Source organism: Vicia villosa, linkage group LG4, assembly GCF_029867415.1.
Source record: "Vicia villosa cultivar HV-30 ecotype Madison, WI linkage group LG4, Vvil1.0, whole genome shotgun sequence".
In the NCBI taxonomy this organism is placed as follows: domain Eukaryota; kingdom Viridiplantae; phylum Streptophyta; class Magnoliopsida; order Fabales; family Fabaceae; genus Vicia; species Vicia villosa.
In genome coordinates, this window is record NC_081183.1 from 157,252,834 (window position 1) to 157,271,458 (window position 18,625).

The window sequence follows — 18,625 nt, forward strand, 5'->3', positions numbered from 1 at the left end:
AAGTTCTTATTCAGCTCAAAACCTGCAACAATAACACCCACAAGTGATTCGATTTGCTTTACGCACGAACTAAACTTATTCAGTTCAATTCTTAATAAAAACCTATGGATTCATCACATTTTTGCATTGGTTTAGAGAAGAAATCACTTATATTAACACATGAATTTACCATTAATTTACTCCTAACAATAAGTTATGGGTTAAATGGGTCAATACATACTACTTAAAACAGCAAAATGCAATGGATTGGCAGAGTAAAAATTGCTCTTGGATTCAGGCCAGTGTGTTCAAATGCAGGGACAGGATTAGGGGAACCAATGCTTGGGGTTCTGCTCTGCACAATGGTAAATATAAAACAAATGAGGTGTATAATGACCTTCGTGGAAACAGAGAGCAAGTTACTTGGAAGTATGTGTTACACCGGAATTTTGCTAAACCTCGGGCCAAGTTTATACTGTGGTTGAGCTTATTGGATCATTTAAGTACCAAGGATAGATTGTTGAAGCATGGGAGCACTGTTGATGTTGGCTGTATTTTCTGCAGGGAGATGGAAACTCTTCACCACTTATTTTTTGAATGCCAGATAACTAACCAAATTTGGCGCTTAGTTCTCCACCATATTGGTTATGACAGGAACCCCAGGGGCTGGACACAAGAGAAGGTTTGGCTTAACAGTGAAACTAGAAAGCAAGGATGGCTTAGAGAGTTGCTAAAGATTGCAATTGCTGAGTGTGTGTATGGTATTTGGAGACATCGAAATGTTGTGATTTTTAACCAGACTCCAGTGGATCCTCATATTTGGAAGGCAATAGTTCATGATGTTCTTATTAGAGGTAGTTTCCAAAAGTCTATTAGGAGTCATGTAAATGTTGAAACTATGAGTATCTCTCTTTAATGGAGATGTCTAGTCTTTTGGATGCATAATGCATCACCGGGATCTTCGGATCGGTTGTAATTCATTGTTTTTGGCAACAAAAATATTATCTTTATTCCAAAAAAATAGAGATAACACCGAAAAATTGAAGGAAAGAATCATAGAGGAAGCTAAATGACTAAAAGTAATTACAAAAAGAGTTGAGAGAGATTGCACCAGGATTTATATATGTTCGAACGATCTCTTGACGTAATGCTCTCCCTAAGAAATTAACTTCTTGAGAATTCAACTAATATGGCTATCTGGTTTCTAAACTAAATTATATGTTATACTTTGTTGAGCATATATATTTGTTATCCTGTCTTGGAGAATCTGAATAATGGATCGGGGATTGGTTATTGCGCTTCGAGTGTGAGGTATTTTTTAACTGACCATTGAAAAAGCAGAAGTAAAAAAATTAGGGTTGCTTAAAGTCGCAACAACAAAAATTGTGGTGGTGTAACTAAGAAAACTTGAGAGAATAGAACAAAAATTTGCGAGAATCAAAAGATGATTCTCACAAACAGTGCTTATATTTTGCACCACTAGGTGGTTATAGTTCTCTAGTATGAAAGTATGAGCGAAAGTGACCCGAGTGTGACTTAAGGTTTACACATATATAGGAGACAACTATAATGGTCTCTGGTTAGTTATGTGTGAGGTGCGTTAGTTATGTGTGAGGTGCAGGAAAACGTTGGATAAAGATAAACATCTCTGATGAAAAGAGTTGTATGCTCCTATGTGGCACCTAGATATGAGGGTCTATTTGTTTGTCAGTAAGACACGTTTACCGCTGAATTAGAAGGTCTATACAATCAATGTTTCTCTAATAAAACAAAGAAAAAAATAATTATGTTTAGTTTTGTATTATTGTGTTTGAGAATCTAAATAATAATTCTTATTTCTTACCCTTTTTTTTTGTCAGATATTTTATGACAAATTTGATTATATTGGCTAAAAAACATTTGACAATTATACAAGCTATGATACAATTTTTTTATTATGTTATTTTTGGGGAAATATTTATATTAAATAACAAGTTTTTTTATACTAATAAATTTTTTATATTATTTTTTATGTTATCAATAAAAAGTTTATTAAAAAAAGCATAACTTTTTTATATAAAGTTAATTGACTTTTTAATATACGTAAAAGATATGTAATAATAAATGAGAAACTTGAGAAAATACTTGAATTTTTTAAACCTAAATTTTAACACTTTTTAACTCTTAACTCAAATATTTTAAAGATATTAAAGTACCTATCCCGCCGAAGATAAGGATAGAGTAAATAAAACATAGAAAATTCTTCCCTCAAAGCAATTATTTGGCATATATATATATATATATATATATATATATATATATATATATATATATATATATATATATATATATATATATATATATATATATATATATATATATATATATATATATATATATATATATATATATATATATATATATATATATATATATATATATGCATTTGTGGGTCCCTGTTTAAATCATGATAATGAATTATGAAGACAAACACACAGAAGACGATGACTTAATACTAACGTTTTATTTGGGATTCTAATAGGACTTCCAAACATGTGAAGTAGGATTCACGACATGCGTTTACAATTCTTATATTACTACAAAACAATAAAAATATGGTATTGGTTCCTTTATTTTGGTTGCTTCAATACCTCCAATAAAGATGACCTCCTTTTCTATTACTAATTAAACATGTTTGACATTTTATAAGCTTAATCAGCTTTAATTTATTATTTATTTTATAATATATTTTACAGAATTGATAAGTTTACACCAATTTTAACACCACACCGTACATTTATACCTACAATGCATACTTTTTTATTTTTTTAATAATATTTTATGTCTTGATTTATGTGCTAAGAGAAATGCTTTTGCATAATATATACGGTGTATATACGGTGTGTGAAAAAACCAGTGTAAGCATAGCATGGCTCTATATTTTATTATTATTAGTTATTTGTTAATTATATCTTTAGGTGAATTCGGTATACGTATATGACATTTTAAAATATCACTGGGTCTAATCGAATGTACAACTTCAATTGTTAGGAGTTATTGTACTTCATTATTTAACCAATATTAAATAATTAAATAAATCATTATACATGACATGACATCTACATCTCGTTAGATCTTAGAAATAAGGTCATCTCAAACAATTTGAAAGCATGTTTCAATTTTAAGAATTGATCCATAATATTTCAACGTCTCTCCTTTAAGACTAATGCTTTGAGATTGTAGTTTTTTTTCTTTTATTTTTTTATTGTATCAAAAAAATCTATCAAAAATTTGACGCATATTAGTATGATTTTTGTATTTTTTTTTCATATAAAATAAATCAGTTTTCTACAATGTTAAAAATGAAGTATATTAATTAATAAACATAAAAAAATTTAAGTCAGATCAATTATGAAATACCTCGTGTCCTCTTTTTTTTTTTTTTTTAAGTTCTCACAATCAACAAAAATATTCTAAAAAATTATAATAAAATTGTGAGACATTACAATAAGAGTCTCGAGATTTTATTATTTTAGAAAATTTTAAAAACATTGTATTAGGTTAGACTAATCTAAATTTGTCAAAAAAAATATTTTAAATCTCTTAATTTTTTTTTTAGCTATTTAACCATGATTAGGGTTGTTCATAAAAATTGTCGAATCGAACCGAACTGAAGTTAAATTAACTGAACCATTATCAATGGTTAATGAATCGAACTTATATTTTATTAATGGTTATAGAACCGAACCGATAAACAATTAACCACTTTGAATTTAATTTCGAATCAAACCGTTAAAACTTTAGTTTCAAAATTCTAACTTCTAATAACCATGGAAACTTTGAAGAACAATTAAAAAATGGTGAAGAATCTTAAACTCCAAAATTAGTGAAGAATCCTAAACCCCCAAATTGATGAAGATTCTAAATCGTCAAACCCAGAATTATCAAAATTGTTAAGAAACAACACAATATGATAGGCACTGCATGAAGGATAGAAAAACACTTAGAAAGGGGGGGTTTGAATAAGTGTAGATTTAAAACTTGTAAGATAAAAACTATTTGCACAATGAATTTTATCCTGGTTCGTTGTTAACTAAACTACTTCAGTCCACCCCCTTGGAGTGATTTACCTCACCTGAGGATTTAATCCACTAATCACACGAGATTACAATGGTTTTCCACTTAGCCAACTGCTAAGTCTTCTAGAGTATACTGATCACAACTTGATCACTCTAGGAACAATCTGCTTAGATACCCTCTAAGACTTTCTAGAGTATACTGATCAACAACCTGATCACTCTAGTTCTTACAACTTAATGTAAACAAATTCTAAGAGTTACAATGCTTCTTATAAAGCTATTATCACAACTGTGATTTCTCTTAAGTTTAAGCTTAAATCTCACTAAGATATTACAACAGCAATGTAGTGAGTTTGATGAAGTTTGAGAGCTTTTGAATTTGACAGCGTTTTTGTATAATGCGCAAGTGTTGTATTGAGCTTCTCATCAGAACTTCATATTTATAGGCGCTTGAGAAGATGATCGTTGGGAGCATTTAATGCTTTGCGTAATCCGTACAGCATTGCATTTAATGTTTCACTCTTTTGTCAACTACCTCGAGCCTTGTTTTTGATGTGTCTACTGACGTTGCCTTTAATAGCTTCTAACGTTCCTTTTGTCAGTCAGCGTAGCCTGCCAGCTAGTACTTGCTTCTGATCTGATGTTTGTGTAAACAACGTTTGAATATCATCAGAGTCAAACAGCTTGGTGCAGAGCATCTTCTTGTCTTCTGACCTTGAAGTGCTTCTGAGCGTGATACCATGAGAACCTCAGTGCTTCTGCTTCTGATCTCAAGTTCTTCTGATGCTTTCATAGACCCATGTTCTGATTCTGCTTGATCATCTTCTGATGTCTTGCCAGACCATGTTCTGATGATGCATGCTGAACCTTCTGAGTCAGTGCTTCTTGCGCTGATTTTGTGCATACTCTTTATATAATTTCTGAAATGGAAATTGCATAGTATTAGAGCACCACATTATCTCATACAAAATTCATATACATTGTTATCATCAAAACTACGAATATTGATCAGAACAAATCTTGTCCTAACAATCTCCCCCTTTTTGATGATGACAAAAACATATATAAATGATATGAATTTGCGATCAGAATATCAGACGGCTAAAGACAATTACACAGCTATAGCATAAGCATATAAACATAGTGTGTGAATATGTCTCCCCCTGGGATTAACAATCTCCCCCTGAGATAAATAATCTCCCCCTAAAATAAATACTGGAAGAAATTTATAAATAACGGACTTCCCTGAGTATTTTCCATTTCAGTTGAGACGATCACATATGCTTAGATCTTCAGAACATTCACAGCTTCTGATTCTTGCTTCCATTGGACAGCTTCAGAACTTGAATTTCTTCGATCTTCAGAACATTCATAGCTTCTGATTCTTGCTTCCATTGGACAGCTTCAGAACTTGAATTTCTTCTTGAATCATTGCATGCTAGATTGTATCTGAATATTATTGAATGTACCAGAGCATCATCCGAGCATCTCTACATCCTAAAATGTTACAGAACAAGCTAATCGATAAAAGTCAGCATGAATGAATCAGAACATAAAATATGTATCAGAACATATAATATGTATCAGAGCAAATAACAGTAATGTAACAGAGCATATTTTATAACTAAAAACATGCATCAAAACATATAAGGAATAAGAATGTGTTAGAGCATATTCTATCATCAGAATATCAGAACATTCTTCCTTCTTGCTTCTGATCTTAAAGCTTTACAGCATTCAGCTTGCTTCAACTTCCATGAGCTTGTTTCTATACATAATTGCTTTTCCCCATGTCTTTGCTTCTCATGTTGAGCTTTAAAGAGGATCTTTCAATTCCTGCAAAACACTCAAAGACATAGAACTTGCTAGTTCTGTTAGAAATGTGGAGCCTTTCTCCCAGCAACTGATAAAATAAATCAGATCATTTATCACATTTTTCTCCCCCTTTTTGTCATAACATCAAAAACATAAAAGATTCAGATGAAAAACAAGACCAACAATATGAGAGAAGAAAAGATAAATTTCATTGATTGCCAAAGAGAAATTGTCAGAAGTACAAAAGTACATGGAAGATGCATAGAAAACAGATGCAGCAAACAAAGAAAACAATCTAAGACTCAAAGACTAAGATGACCCTAGCTTGGACATGATCTTGGCCAGCATGTCATGAATCCCATTGTTGCTCTCAGTCTGTCTCTCCATGAAGGTGCGGAACTCAGCATTTGTAGTATCCTGCGCGTCCATGCGAGAAGATAGTTCAGCCTGGTTCTTCTGAATCACCTCTAGAGTCTTCACCAGAAGAGAGGGTTCACCAGAAGAAGCTTCACAACTTCTGTCCAGAGGGACAGCATTCTGAACCGCAGCTTCCATAATCAGATCATCATCTTGATTTTCCTCAACAGGAACAGATTCAGCAAGATGATCTTCAGCATCAGCTTCTTCCATAGAAGCATCTCCATATTCTGCAGCAGGCACCTCAGAATCTCCATTCTCAAGAGCCTGAAGAATGGCAGCCAGATTCCTTGGAGCAGAAGGACCTTCAACTTCTGGAGGATCAGCAACTTCTGGGATGACCAAATCAGGATCTTCTTCAGAAGGATTCTCCCTCAGAAAGTCAAAGAGTGACTTGAAGTCTCCAATCAGAACTGGATACTGAGGTCTCCAGACCAGAATCTCTCTGCAAGGGTTAGCTTCCATTTCTGCAGCAATTCTTGCTTCCTCAAGTTCATCGGTGAAAAGCTTCTCTTTAAAGATATATCTCCCTCCGAGACGACTGAACCACAAGTCTTCATAACTCCTCAGAATTCCACAAGGGCGTGGAGCAGTTTCTACACAAATTTCCTGAAGTTCTTCAAAACAAGCATCTGCTTTTCTTCGGAAGATTCTCCAGAACTTTCGCATAGCAACATCATTCAGGCCAGAACTTTCAACAATTCTGAGAGTATCAAAGACTCTTCTGAGATTCCTCTTTACCATTTCAAAAATTACACCAATAGGGTACTCTCGGCGGGATTTTATTTTGGTTATTGGGGAATCAGGGTTAGGGACAGAATAGGGTTGAGGCTCTCTATCCAACCGATAAGAAGATTCTGCTTCATTCTCAGATTCTAACACTACCATTTCAGCTTCAGGACGAGGCTTGGGAGTGTAGTTGCAGTCACGGAGCAATTGCTCATGTGATGCAGAATCTGGAAGACCAGAACCAGAGGGGTTGTTTTGAGAGGTGGAAGGAATGGGTTCAAAGTGTGCATGAGGGGGTGGTTAAGAAGTGGATATATTTGTGTCAGGTGGAAAGAGAGTTTGTAGGGGTGATATATCAAGAACAGGGTTTTCAAGGGCCTGGTCAGAAGCAAGGTTGGTTGTGGGTGGAAATGAAGGAATGGGAGCATTTTTGATGGGTGAGGGAGGAGGAGTAAGGGTTTTGGTTATAGGAGAGGAAGGAGGTGTGAGAACATGGACTTTTATGGGTGATTCTGATGGGGCTTTTTCTGGTTGATTTACTGGTTCAGGGGTTTGAGCAACAGCTATTGGTGCAACTTCTGAACGTAAAGTAGGAACAAAATCAGGTTTAGAGAGATGAATACCTTTGGATACCTTCTGAACAGCTTCAAACACAGCCTCAAGCTTCTTCTGCTTCTTACTCTTCTGCTCTTCCACAATCTTAGCCTTCCCAAGAGAGATTTCTCTTCTTCTGGCAGATTCCAATGTCTCCTTCTCACTAGCAACAACCTTCTGACCTCCTACTGCTTGAGTTGTTGGTCCTTGAGATATTTTAACTTGTTGTTTCACAGCTTCTTGAACATCCTCATCATCATCAGAGGCATTTATTATTAATTTTCTTTTCCTTGTCTTCTTCTTCTAAACAGCTTTTTGATCAATTTCGTGAGCACCCTCAGGGTTTCTTAGATCGAACATCATTCTCAGGATGTTCTCAGTAATGACCACAAACTTCCCATGGACGAAGGACATAATGGATTTAGGAGCAACAACTGCATGCACCCAAAATTCCTTAACAAGATCTGGGTAGACCGGTCCATAGAACTCAGCAAACAATGAACTCCACCCTTGAAAAATGATATCTTCTTTAAGATGATATCCATGTTCTTCAATGCTATCAAAATCTACCATGAGTTCATAGATAACTTCCAACTCCTTTTTGGGAATAGAACAGGCAATAACCGAAGTGATTTGCTGATCTTCTTCTTGCAGATGGAGAGGGACAGATGAGCCAACATTTTGAGATGATGAAGCGGCCATTGAAACAGTACTGAGATTTGAAGAACAATTTCTGGGTTTGCGCTTAGGCTTTGAGAAAAGACCGAAAAGGTTGCAAAAATGCATGCAAGAAGAAAGAGAGAATGGGAGCGAAAAAGATAAACGTTATGATTTGAATTGTATTTATAGAGACAGATTTGAAAATGAATGCAATAAAGTTATGATAATGAACAGTTACAGAATCAAATGAAATCAATTGCATTAAATGATGAGTGACGTTAGATGAGAGATCGTGGTAAATGAAATGATTTAACACAGTTACCTAGGGCGGCGTCCCATCAGATTAACTCACGCTTTTACCAACCGTACATACACGTGTTCACCATCAGAATACTCTTGATGACAGCTGTGTTGCACTGAATAGAACTTTTCATCTTCTGATTCTGATCACTGCTTCTGATTGTTATTCTTTAGAAATGATCTAGTTCTGATAGGATCATGTTTATTTCCAAGGATCACATCTTCTGAGTGAGCTGAGGTGAGTCTAGAAGATCTTCTGACCGTTGGCTCTTCAGAAATTCTGAGATTCTCTAAAGATGCAGCAACTTGATCTTCTGATCCGTTGCTTCTGAGACTTTCAGCTTCTGGAACTTTGCTTCTTGGTTCTACAGCTTCTGATATGTCAATATCTATATCTGCAAAATTCTCAAACTGCTTTGGCTTTTCAAGACCAAGCTTATCATCAAATCTGATATTGATTGATTCTTCTACAACCAATGTTTCAGTATTGTATACTCTGTAGCCTTTAGAGCGTTCAGAATATCCAAGAAGAAAACATTTATATGCCTTAGAATCAAACTTACCAAGATGATCTTTAGTATTCAGAATAAAACACACACATCCAAAAGGATGAAAATATGAAATGTTGGGCTTTCTGTTCTTCCCCAATTCATAAGGAGTCTTATTTAGAATAGGTCTTATAGAGATTCTATTCTGAATATAACATGCAGTGTTTATTGCTTCTGCCCAGAAGTGCTTAGCCATATTGGTCTCATTGATCATGGTTCTGGCCATTTCTTGTAGAGTCCTATTCTTTCGCTCTACAACTCCATTTTGCTGTGGAGTTCTAGGGCAAGAGAAATCATGGGCAATACCATTTTCTTTGAAGAACTCCTCAAAGAATCTGTTCTCAAATTCACCACCATGATCACTTCTGACCTTTATGATTTTGCACTCCTTCTCAGATTGGATCTGAGTGCAGAATTCAAAGAACACTGAATGAGACTCATCCTTGTGTTTTAAGAACTTTACCCATGTCCAGCGGCTATAATCATCTACGATGACTAATCCATATTTCTTCCCTCTGACAGATGCTGTTTTGACTGGTCCAAACAGATCAATGTGCAGAATTTCTAACAGCCTTGAGGAGGAGACAACATTCTTAGATTTGAATGCAGGTTTGGAGAACTTGCCTTTCTGACATGCTTCACAAAGAGCATCTGATTTGTATTTCAGATTTGGGAGTCCTCTGACCAGATTTAGTTTGTTAATCTGAGAAATCTTTCTCAAACTAGCATGTCCTAATCTTCTGTGCCAGACCCATTGCTCTTCAGAAACAGACATAAGACAAGTCACCTTCTGCTTCTCAAGATCAGAAAGATCAATCTTATAGATGTTGTTCTTTCTCTTGCCTGTAAATAGGATTGAGCCATCCTTCTGACTTACAGCCTTGCAAGACTTTTGATTGAAGATTATATCATAACCATTGTCACTTAATTGACTTATGGACAATAAATTATGCGCTAATCCTTCTACAAGAAGTACATTAGTTATGGAAGGAGAGTTACCAATACTTATGGTTCCAGAGCCAATAATTTTGCCCTTCTGATCTCCTCCAAACTTGACTTCTCCACCAGACTTAAGCACCAGGTCTTGGAACATAGACCTTCTTCCCGTCATTTGTCGCGAGCACCCAGAGTCGAGGTACCATGACATTTTGTGCTTTGTCTTCTTTGCTGCTAAGGATATCTGCAAAAGAAATTATCTTCTCCTTAGGTACCCACAATTTCTTGGGTCCTTTCTTGTTAGTTTTCCTCAAGTTCTGATTGAACTTGGGTTTAGCATTATAAGTAACAGGAGGAACAACATGATATTCTTTAGGTTTGGCAGCATGATATTTTTTAGGTTGTGTCACATGCTTCTTGGTGTGTGTAGTGTGAAAACTCTGTGCTTGTGAAGTGAGCCTAATATCATGTGAGTGGCCATATTTGAACTGATCATACAATGGCTTGTATGTGATTTTCAAATCATCAACAGGTTCAAATTTATGTGAGGTATCACCCTCATAGTCAAAGCCAAACCTTTTGTTTCCAGAAACACCATATATCATAGAAGCAACATGACTTCTGCCAATACTTCTAGATAGGAACTTTTTGAAGCTCGAGTCATATTCTTTCAGAATATGACTGAGGCTAGGAATGGATTTTTCTGATTCGGAAGGAGATCCAATATCTTTGGATAATTTTAAAACTTTTTCCTTCAGTTCACAATTTTCCACTTCCAGCTTCTTAGTTTCAAATTCAAATTGCTTTTTCAGCTTTTTGTATTTGATACTAAGATGAGCCTTGAGTTCCAGAAGTTCTGTTAAACTGGAAACTAACTCTTCTCTAGATAGTTCAGAAAATACCTCTTCAGAATCTGATTCTGATGTAGATTCTGATCCATCATCTATTGTGGCCATCAGTGCAAGGTTTGCTTGCTCTCCTTCAGAGTCTGATTCTGATTCTGATTCAGAATCATCCCATGTTGCCATAAGACCTTTCTTCTTATGAAACTTCTTCTTGGGATTCTCCTTCTGAAGTTTTGGACATTCACTCTTAAAGTGTCCAGGCTCATTGCACTCATAGCAGACGACCTTCTTCTTGTCAGATCTTCTGCCACCAGAAGATTCTCCTCGTTCAAACTTCTTTGAACTTCTGAAGCTTTTGAACTTCCTTTGCTTGCTCTTCCAGAGTTGGTTTACCCTTCTGGAGATCATGGATAGTTCATCTTCTTCTTCTGATTCTGATTCTTCAGAATCTACTTCTTCAGCCTGAAAAGCGTTAGTGCATTTTTTAATATTAGATTTTAATGCAATATACTTACCTTTCTTCTGAGGCTCATTTGCATCCAGCTCTATCTCATGGCACTGATTAGCTCTTCCAAAGAAACCTCATTCAGATTCTTTGCAATCTTGAATGCAGTCACCATTGGACCCCATCTTCTGGGCAAGCTTCTGATGATCTTCTTTACATGATCAGCCTTGGTGTAACCTTTGTTAAGAACTCTTAATCCAGCAGTTAGCATTTGAAATCTTGAAAACATTTATGATGATTTTTGAAAAGCTTCTTTTGATCATCATTCATTTCTTGTCTTGTAAGCCTTACGCCAGTAGCGTTCACTGGATGTTTGTAACCATCCATCAGAAGATCCCATAAGTCACCATCTAGACCAAGAAAGTAACTTTCAAGTTTATCTTTCCAGTATTCAAAGTTTTCACCATCAAATACTGGCGGTCTAGTATAACCATTGTTACCATTTCCATTGTATTGCTCAGCTGAGCCAAATGTAGATGTAGATGTAGATGTAGATGTAGATGAAGGTGGTGGAGTCTCAACCATCTTGACTTTAATGTTTTTCTCTTCCTGAATCTTTTCTAAACACGGTTAAGTGCTTGCACCTTAGAACCGGCGCTCTGATGCCAATTGAAGGATAGAAAAACACTTAGAAAGGGGGGGTTTGAATAAGTGAAGCTTTAAAACTTGTAAGATAAAAACTATTTGCACAATGATTTTTATCCTGGTTCGTTGTTAACTAAACTACTCCAGTCCACCCCCTTGGAGTGATTTACCTCACCTGAGGATTTAATCCACTAATCACACGAGATTACAATGGTTTTCCACTTAGCCAACTGCTAAGTCTTCTAGAGTATACTGATGACAACTTGATCACTCTAGGAACAATCTGCTTAGATACCTTCTAAGACTTTCTAGAGTATACTGATCAACAACCTGATCACTCTAGTTCTTACAATTTAATGTAAACAAATTCTAAGAGTTACAATGCTTCTTATAAAGCTATTATCACAACTGTGATTTATCTTAAGTTTAAGCTTAAATCTCACTAAGATATTACAACAGCAATGTAGTGAGTTTGATGAAGTTTGAGAGCTTTTGAATTTGACAACGTTTCTGTATAATGCGCAAGTGTTGTATTGAGCTTCTCATCAGAACTTCATATTTATAGGCGCTTGAGAAGATGACCGTTGGGAGCATTTAATGCTTTGCGTAATCCGTACAGCATTGCATTTAATGTTTCACTCTTTTGTCAACTACCTCGAGCCTTGTTTTCGCTGTGTCTACTGACGTTGCCTTTAATAGCTTCTAACGTTCCTTTTGTCATTCAGCGTAGCCTGCTAGCTAGTACTTGCTTCTGATCTGATGTTTGTGTAAACAACGTTTGAATATCATCAGAGTCAAACAGCTTGGTGCAGAGCATCTTCTTGTCTTCTGAACTTGAAGTGCTTCTGAGCGTGATACCATGAGAACTTCAGTGCTTCTGCTTCTGATCTCAAGTTCTTCTGATGCTTCCATAGACCCATGTTCTGATTCTGCTTGACCATCTTCTGATGTCTTGTCAGACCATGTTTTGATGATGCATGCTGAACCTTCTGAGTCAGTGCTTCTTGCGCTGATTTTGTGCATACTCTTTATATAATTTCTGAAATGGAAATTGCATAGTATTAGAGTACCACATTATCTCATACAAAATTCATATACATTGTTATCATCAAAACTAAGAATATTGATCAGAACAAATCTTGTTCTAACACTGCAGAGTATATGTATACGAACATTCACGCTGAGTTTGGCAGAATTATTATAACTCTGCGTGATACAAAAAGTGCAGAGTATATGTTATTGAAAATTTTAAGCAGTACTACTTTTTTCACTATGTGGTTATATTCCAGTTCTTTCTTTCAAGGTCATCATCATGTTATTGAAATGAGATTAAAGTTAATTAACTAATTAAGTAATTTTTCTCTAAATATATATACTCTGCACTATTTAAAAAATGTTAAAAATAAATTTAAATGATTTTTTATTAAAAAAATTCAAAACTAAGTATAACGGTTCGGTTCTTTAGTAAATGGTTCGGTTTGGAAAATTTGTCTTCTAATGGTTTGGTACAGTTTGGAATTCCGAACCGTGCCAAACCAAAATCTTGGTTCAATTCGGTTCTAAAAAAATTGAAATGGTTCGGTACGATTCGGATGCCTTTAAATAATGGTTCCGTTCGGTTCGATTCAATTTTCTGACAGAACCGAACCATGAACAGCCCTACCCATGATACATAACCAAGGAAGTTGCCGCTGCAGCACAATTATATGAACATTTTATTCCTTTAATTTATGAAACTCAAAAATATGAGGATGCAAGTAATGGCGTAGCACAAGATTATAAAAATGATACAAAAACAGTTAAGGATGGGGTGCATCTCTCTATCATATGTTTGGTCTTTCACATACAATTTTTGGCTAGCTTGAAGTACAAGTAGACCAAACAAATGGTTCTCCAATTATACTCATTAATCTGCTCCAAGTTAGCAAAGTATCTAAGGTAAACCACATCCACATAATAAACATTTTTGTTCTAAAAAATGGACGTGCCAACCAAGTACAACAAGTATGCTCTGTTGGGTCAGAATATGGTGTAAGAAAATAGTCTAAAGGAGGGTGAATAGACTTTTTAAAAAATAAACTTCAACCAATTTTTCGAAAATAAAATATCAGAAGATTTCAAAGTTGTGTGCGGAAATGTTTTAGAGCGAAATAGAGTGGATTATATTTGAATTGAATTTGAATCACTTAAACAATTAACTAGTGTACAAATATCACAAATTGAATTAATCATGATACATAAGGTATTCAATTGATACCAATCGTATAATTCACGAGAAGTGATTACTCAGTTTTTCAATTTGCGAATTCTAAACTAAACAAGTTTTTCAGATTTTAATCACCACTAAAACTCGATTAGGTCTCAATTTCAACAAAATCTAATCTTAAGCAATAAATCGTTATCAATGCAATAAACGATAAACTACTCTATGAATCAAAATCCTATGCATGCAATGTACTACGAAATTTAAATGAAAGAGTAAAGGTAGAAAGATGATACTGAGATTTATAATGCTTCGACTCTATCGTCCTCGCGTGAGTCTACACACACTCTTCAATGGTTTCCCATCGGAACCTGCACAGCTCCATATAATTTGACAAATATTCCAAGAATTTATACATCACTAGTCCACAAAAATGTTGAAGAAAATAAAACTTTAATTTTGGATTTTAACTTGTATACAACTTTACGCCAAACTATTATGCCCAATCTTTACTCGATTAACGCTACAAGAATATTTCAATATCACCAATTATGCTTCAAGCCTTCATCTATAGCAATCAACCCTTGATCTTACCGATTCGTTGAAAAGTGAATTATCCAAAGATCTGAGAAGAAATTTGTTTTATTCGTATGCTTCCACACAATTGTTGAACTTGAGACTTCACACACAAGAGAGGGGTGAAATGTGTGGTTTGATAAAACTTAGTTTTGAATTTTTTTTGCAAATCAAATCATAGTTTAAAAACATTTGCTAAGTAGCAGAAAGTAAACTGCAGAAATTAAATAGTTTAACAGAAGAAGAAGAAGAAGAAGAACACCAAGAATTATACAGGTTCAGTCAAAAATGACTTAGTCTTGTCCCCAAGAATTAATCTTGAGTGTTTCCAATATTTTTTGAGAGCTTTTAGTAGGAAAGACTCACAAACCCCATTATACAAGGAAATGATGGTTGAACTTCAATCAATTATTACAAGACGATAGATATGAATGTTTGTATCTTTTCTCTAATATATTGTTGAGAGTGGAGTGGACAATCTTCCTTCTCAATGGTGGATTGAACCGGTTAGTCTCATTTCAAGAACCTGGACCTTTGAGGGGTTAGTCTTCAAGTTCCATAATATTTGAGCTCAATTCCTTTGGTTTTAATAGGACAAACCAAACAACCTGCAAGATTTTGACCAAGTTGGTCTGTAACCTATGAAGATTGTAATATCAGGTTAATCTTTAATCTATCTTGGTTTTAGCCAGGCTAACCAAGAACCAATGAAGATTTTAACAATGCCTAATCTTCAACCAAAATATATGACTGATCACACGATCCCCAAACCTAAGTTTATATCGGGTTTAACTTCAAACCATAAATAATCCCTAATAGCGAAAATATTCAACCAAAGTGTATTCAAATAACTCCCTTTGTGAATTTTACAATTCTGCCATTTTTAGAATTAAAAAAGTATCCTCACTCACAAAGGAACTTTTCTCACAAAACTATTTGACTATAATATCTAGTGAGAGAAAGTTAAATAAAATTTAGAGAGTGAGAGATTGAAGTGTCAAAACACGATTCTAGATGAATTGAAATGACAAAAGGGACCTCTATGTATAGGCAAGAGGGTGGCCAAAAAATGAATTTTCTTGTTAGATAATCGATTATAGTAAAGTGCTAATTGATTAGATTTTAAAAAACAATCGATTATAGGTTCTTAAAATGGAAGTTTAAGATATATATAATCGTTGTATAGAACCAAGTTGCATTCAAATCAAAAAGTTTTAACATTTAGGGACCATTTTCAAATCAAAAAAAGATACAAGGACGAAAAACAAAAATACACCAACTTACATGGACCAAAAGACTATTTAAGCGTAAAATGATTCATTGTTAAATTTTTGGAGTCATTTTCATAAAATTTTAAAGGGTTAAATACGTTTTTAGTCCCTATAAATATGTGACCCTGCATTTTTAATCCCTATAAAATTTTCCTTCAATAAATGGTCCTTTTAAAATTTGTATGCATGCAATTTCAGTCTCTGCTATTTTCTAAAATTTTAAAAACTGTTTAATTATCCTTTAATTTTTAAATTTTTGAATAATTTTTTATATATATGTTTAGAATACTGTAAAATATTTATTTACTAAGTTTTAGAATTTTTTAAAATGAGAAAAATTAAATATGAATTTTTCAAATTTCAAAAAATAATGATAAAAGTAATGAAAATCTCAACTTAGAAATTAAATTTTGAGTTTTTTTTTTCAGAAACTTTTTAAAACATTATGAACATGTCTGCAAAATAATCATTCTAAAATACACATTGATTTGACAATAGGGACTGAAACTAGGTGCATAATAATTTTATAAGGATCATTCATTGAAGGAAAATTTTATAGGGACTAAAAATGCAGGGTCGCATATTTATAGGTACTAAAAACGTATTTAACCCAATTTAAAACTATTGTGCCAAATTTAAGTTTTGAAAATTTTAAAATATTTTGCAATTTTTGAAAATTTGGAGATATTAATATGTAAAATTTGAAATTTATTAGAAAATTATTTTTAAAAAAATTGGGTTAAATATACAATGTTAGCGAGATTCGCTTTATCCTATTGTAAAAAAAATCGAATTCCTCTTTTAAAAAATAAATAAAAATTAAAAGAAAATTCACGTGGACATGTCACGTAAGCAAAAATGAAGAGTTCATACCATTTGGTCAACTGAGAGGTCAAAGACACGAAATTTTAACATTAAAAGTGAGGAATCCAAAAAAAAAATTCAAATTTCAAATTTTTTATTTTTTGATATCATTTGAAATTTCTTAAATTTTAATTTGAATAAAATATTTTATAAATTTACATCATCTTAACAAGGGTTAATACCACTTTACCCATGTAATGTAGGCGATTTTCGCTTTATCTCCTGCAATATATTTTTTTTGATTACCCCCTATAATAATTTATGTTTTGATTCCCCCTTAAGCGTACAAATAAAACACTGATTTTGGAGGGTAAATAAAAAAATATATTACAGGGGTAACTTGTATACTTAGGAGACAAAAAACATAAATTTTACCATTTTAAGGGGGTGATCTAAAAAAATTTTATAAAGGGATAAAGCAAATTCCGCCTATATTACAAGGGTATTGTATATTTAACCCTTTTAACAGTTATCTATATTTTTTATTCAAACAATAAATCTTGGTCAAGTCATTTTCAATTTTTTCAATTTTTTTTAATTAAAATATTTTATTCAAACACATTCTTAAAGTACTTCTCCACCACTTACGGTGGAAGAAGCAATTCCCTGAAATTTGGAAGTAAAATATACTTACAATTTACATAATGTATGACAATGAATAATAAAATCTCTAAATTTGATACAAATATCATACAGCAAAATTCAATAAAAATGTGTTTGGATAAATCATTTTATTGAGGAAAAGTAATTTTTTAAAGGAATTAAAAATACTTTACCAAAACCATTGTTTTGATAAAAAAATATAGAGCACTATTAAAATGATATAAATTTATGATATATTTTATTCAAGTTAAATTTAGAGAATTTCAAATGATATCAAAAAGTAAAAAATTTGAAATTGCTCATTCACTCTATAAAACAGATGTTAAATTATTTATTTTTAATTTTTCAAAATTTGAAAGATGGTCCTCGTATATAAAAATTTCAAATTCTTCCACAAAAATTTCTAAAAATTACAAATAAATCCTTAATAATTTTCAAAATTTACAAATTAGCCCTTTCAAATTTTCAAAAATTACAAATTGGTCGCTATTTTTTATTTATTACATTTAATTCAAAAATTGTAAAATTTATAAAAATAATCTCAAAAATTTGACAATGCATCATTTTAATATTTCATTCAAACAAATATATTTAAAAATGAATGAATTTCAATTGAATCATTTAAATTACCTACAGTGTCTCTAACGACAATTCTTTAATGCATTGCTCTAGCATGGCACAATCCAAAAGCCAATTTCGGTTGCATCCAGCTACGGTTGCTTTAGGATCAACGTTGTTTTGATGAAAAGTAACAATAAAATAATCCTTTTTATTAATGGGTAGTTATATATGTTAAAATTGTGGAATTCAAAATGAATTTTTCAGAGTTGTACTATTGAAATGAAAATTAGATGGATTGACGTAGTTTAACAGGTCTCACAAAGAACTCAAAAATGAATAACACTACTAGAGATGCTCTTAGAATTTTGAATTCCTTAAAATTTCTCAATTACCTTGTCCAAACCCAGTCTAAGGCTTTGTTTGGATTGATGGAATCTGATGGAGCGGAGCGGAATGGAATAAAATGATATTCCGTTGTTTGGATAATTTAAAAACAGATGGAGCGGAGCGGAAAGGAGTGGTATGAATTCCATTCTATTCCATCACTTACCACCATATTCCTTCCCCTCCGATTTG

General features: G+C 33.3%; 1 protein-coding gene across 1 annotated transcript; it reads left to right on the plus strand.

The window, feature by feature from the left end:
• Window positions 1-241: 241 nt before the first annotated feature.
• LOC131598166 (uncharacterized) lies at window positions 242-895 on the plus strand. Its single transcript, XM_058870794.1, has one exon. The coding sequence runs from the start codon at window positions 242-244 to the stop codon at window positions 893-895; it is 654 nt and encodes a 217-aa protein (XP_058726777.1).
• The last annotated feature ends 17,730 nt before the right edge of the window (window positions 896-18,625 follow it).

Bases quoted from the DNA above. Each gene is read 5' to 3' on its own strand.
- LOC131598166 (XM_058870794.1), top strand. From the start codon at position 242: ATGGATTGGCAGAGTAAAAATTGCTCTTGGATTCAGGCCAGTGTGTTC.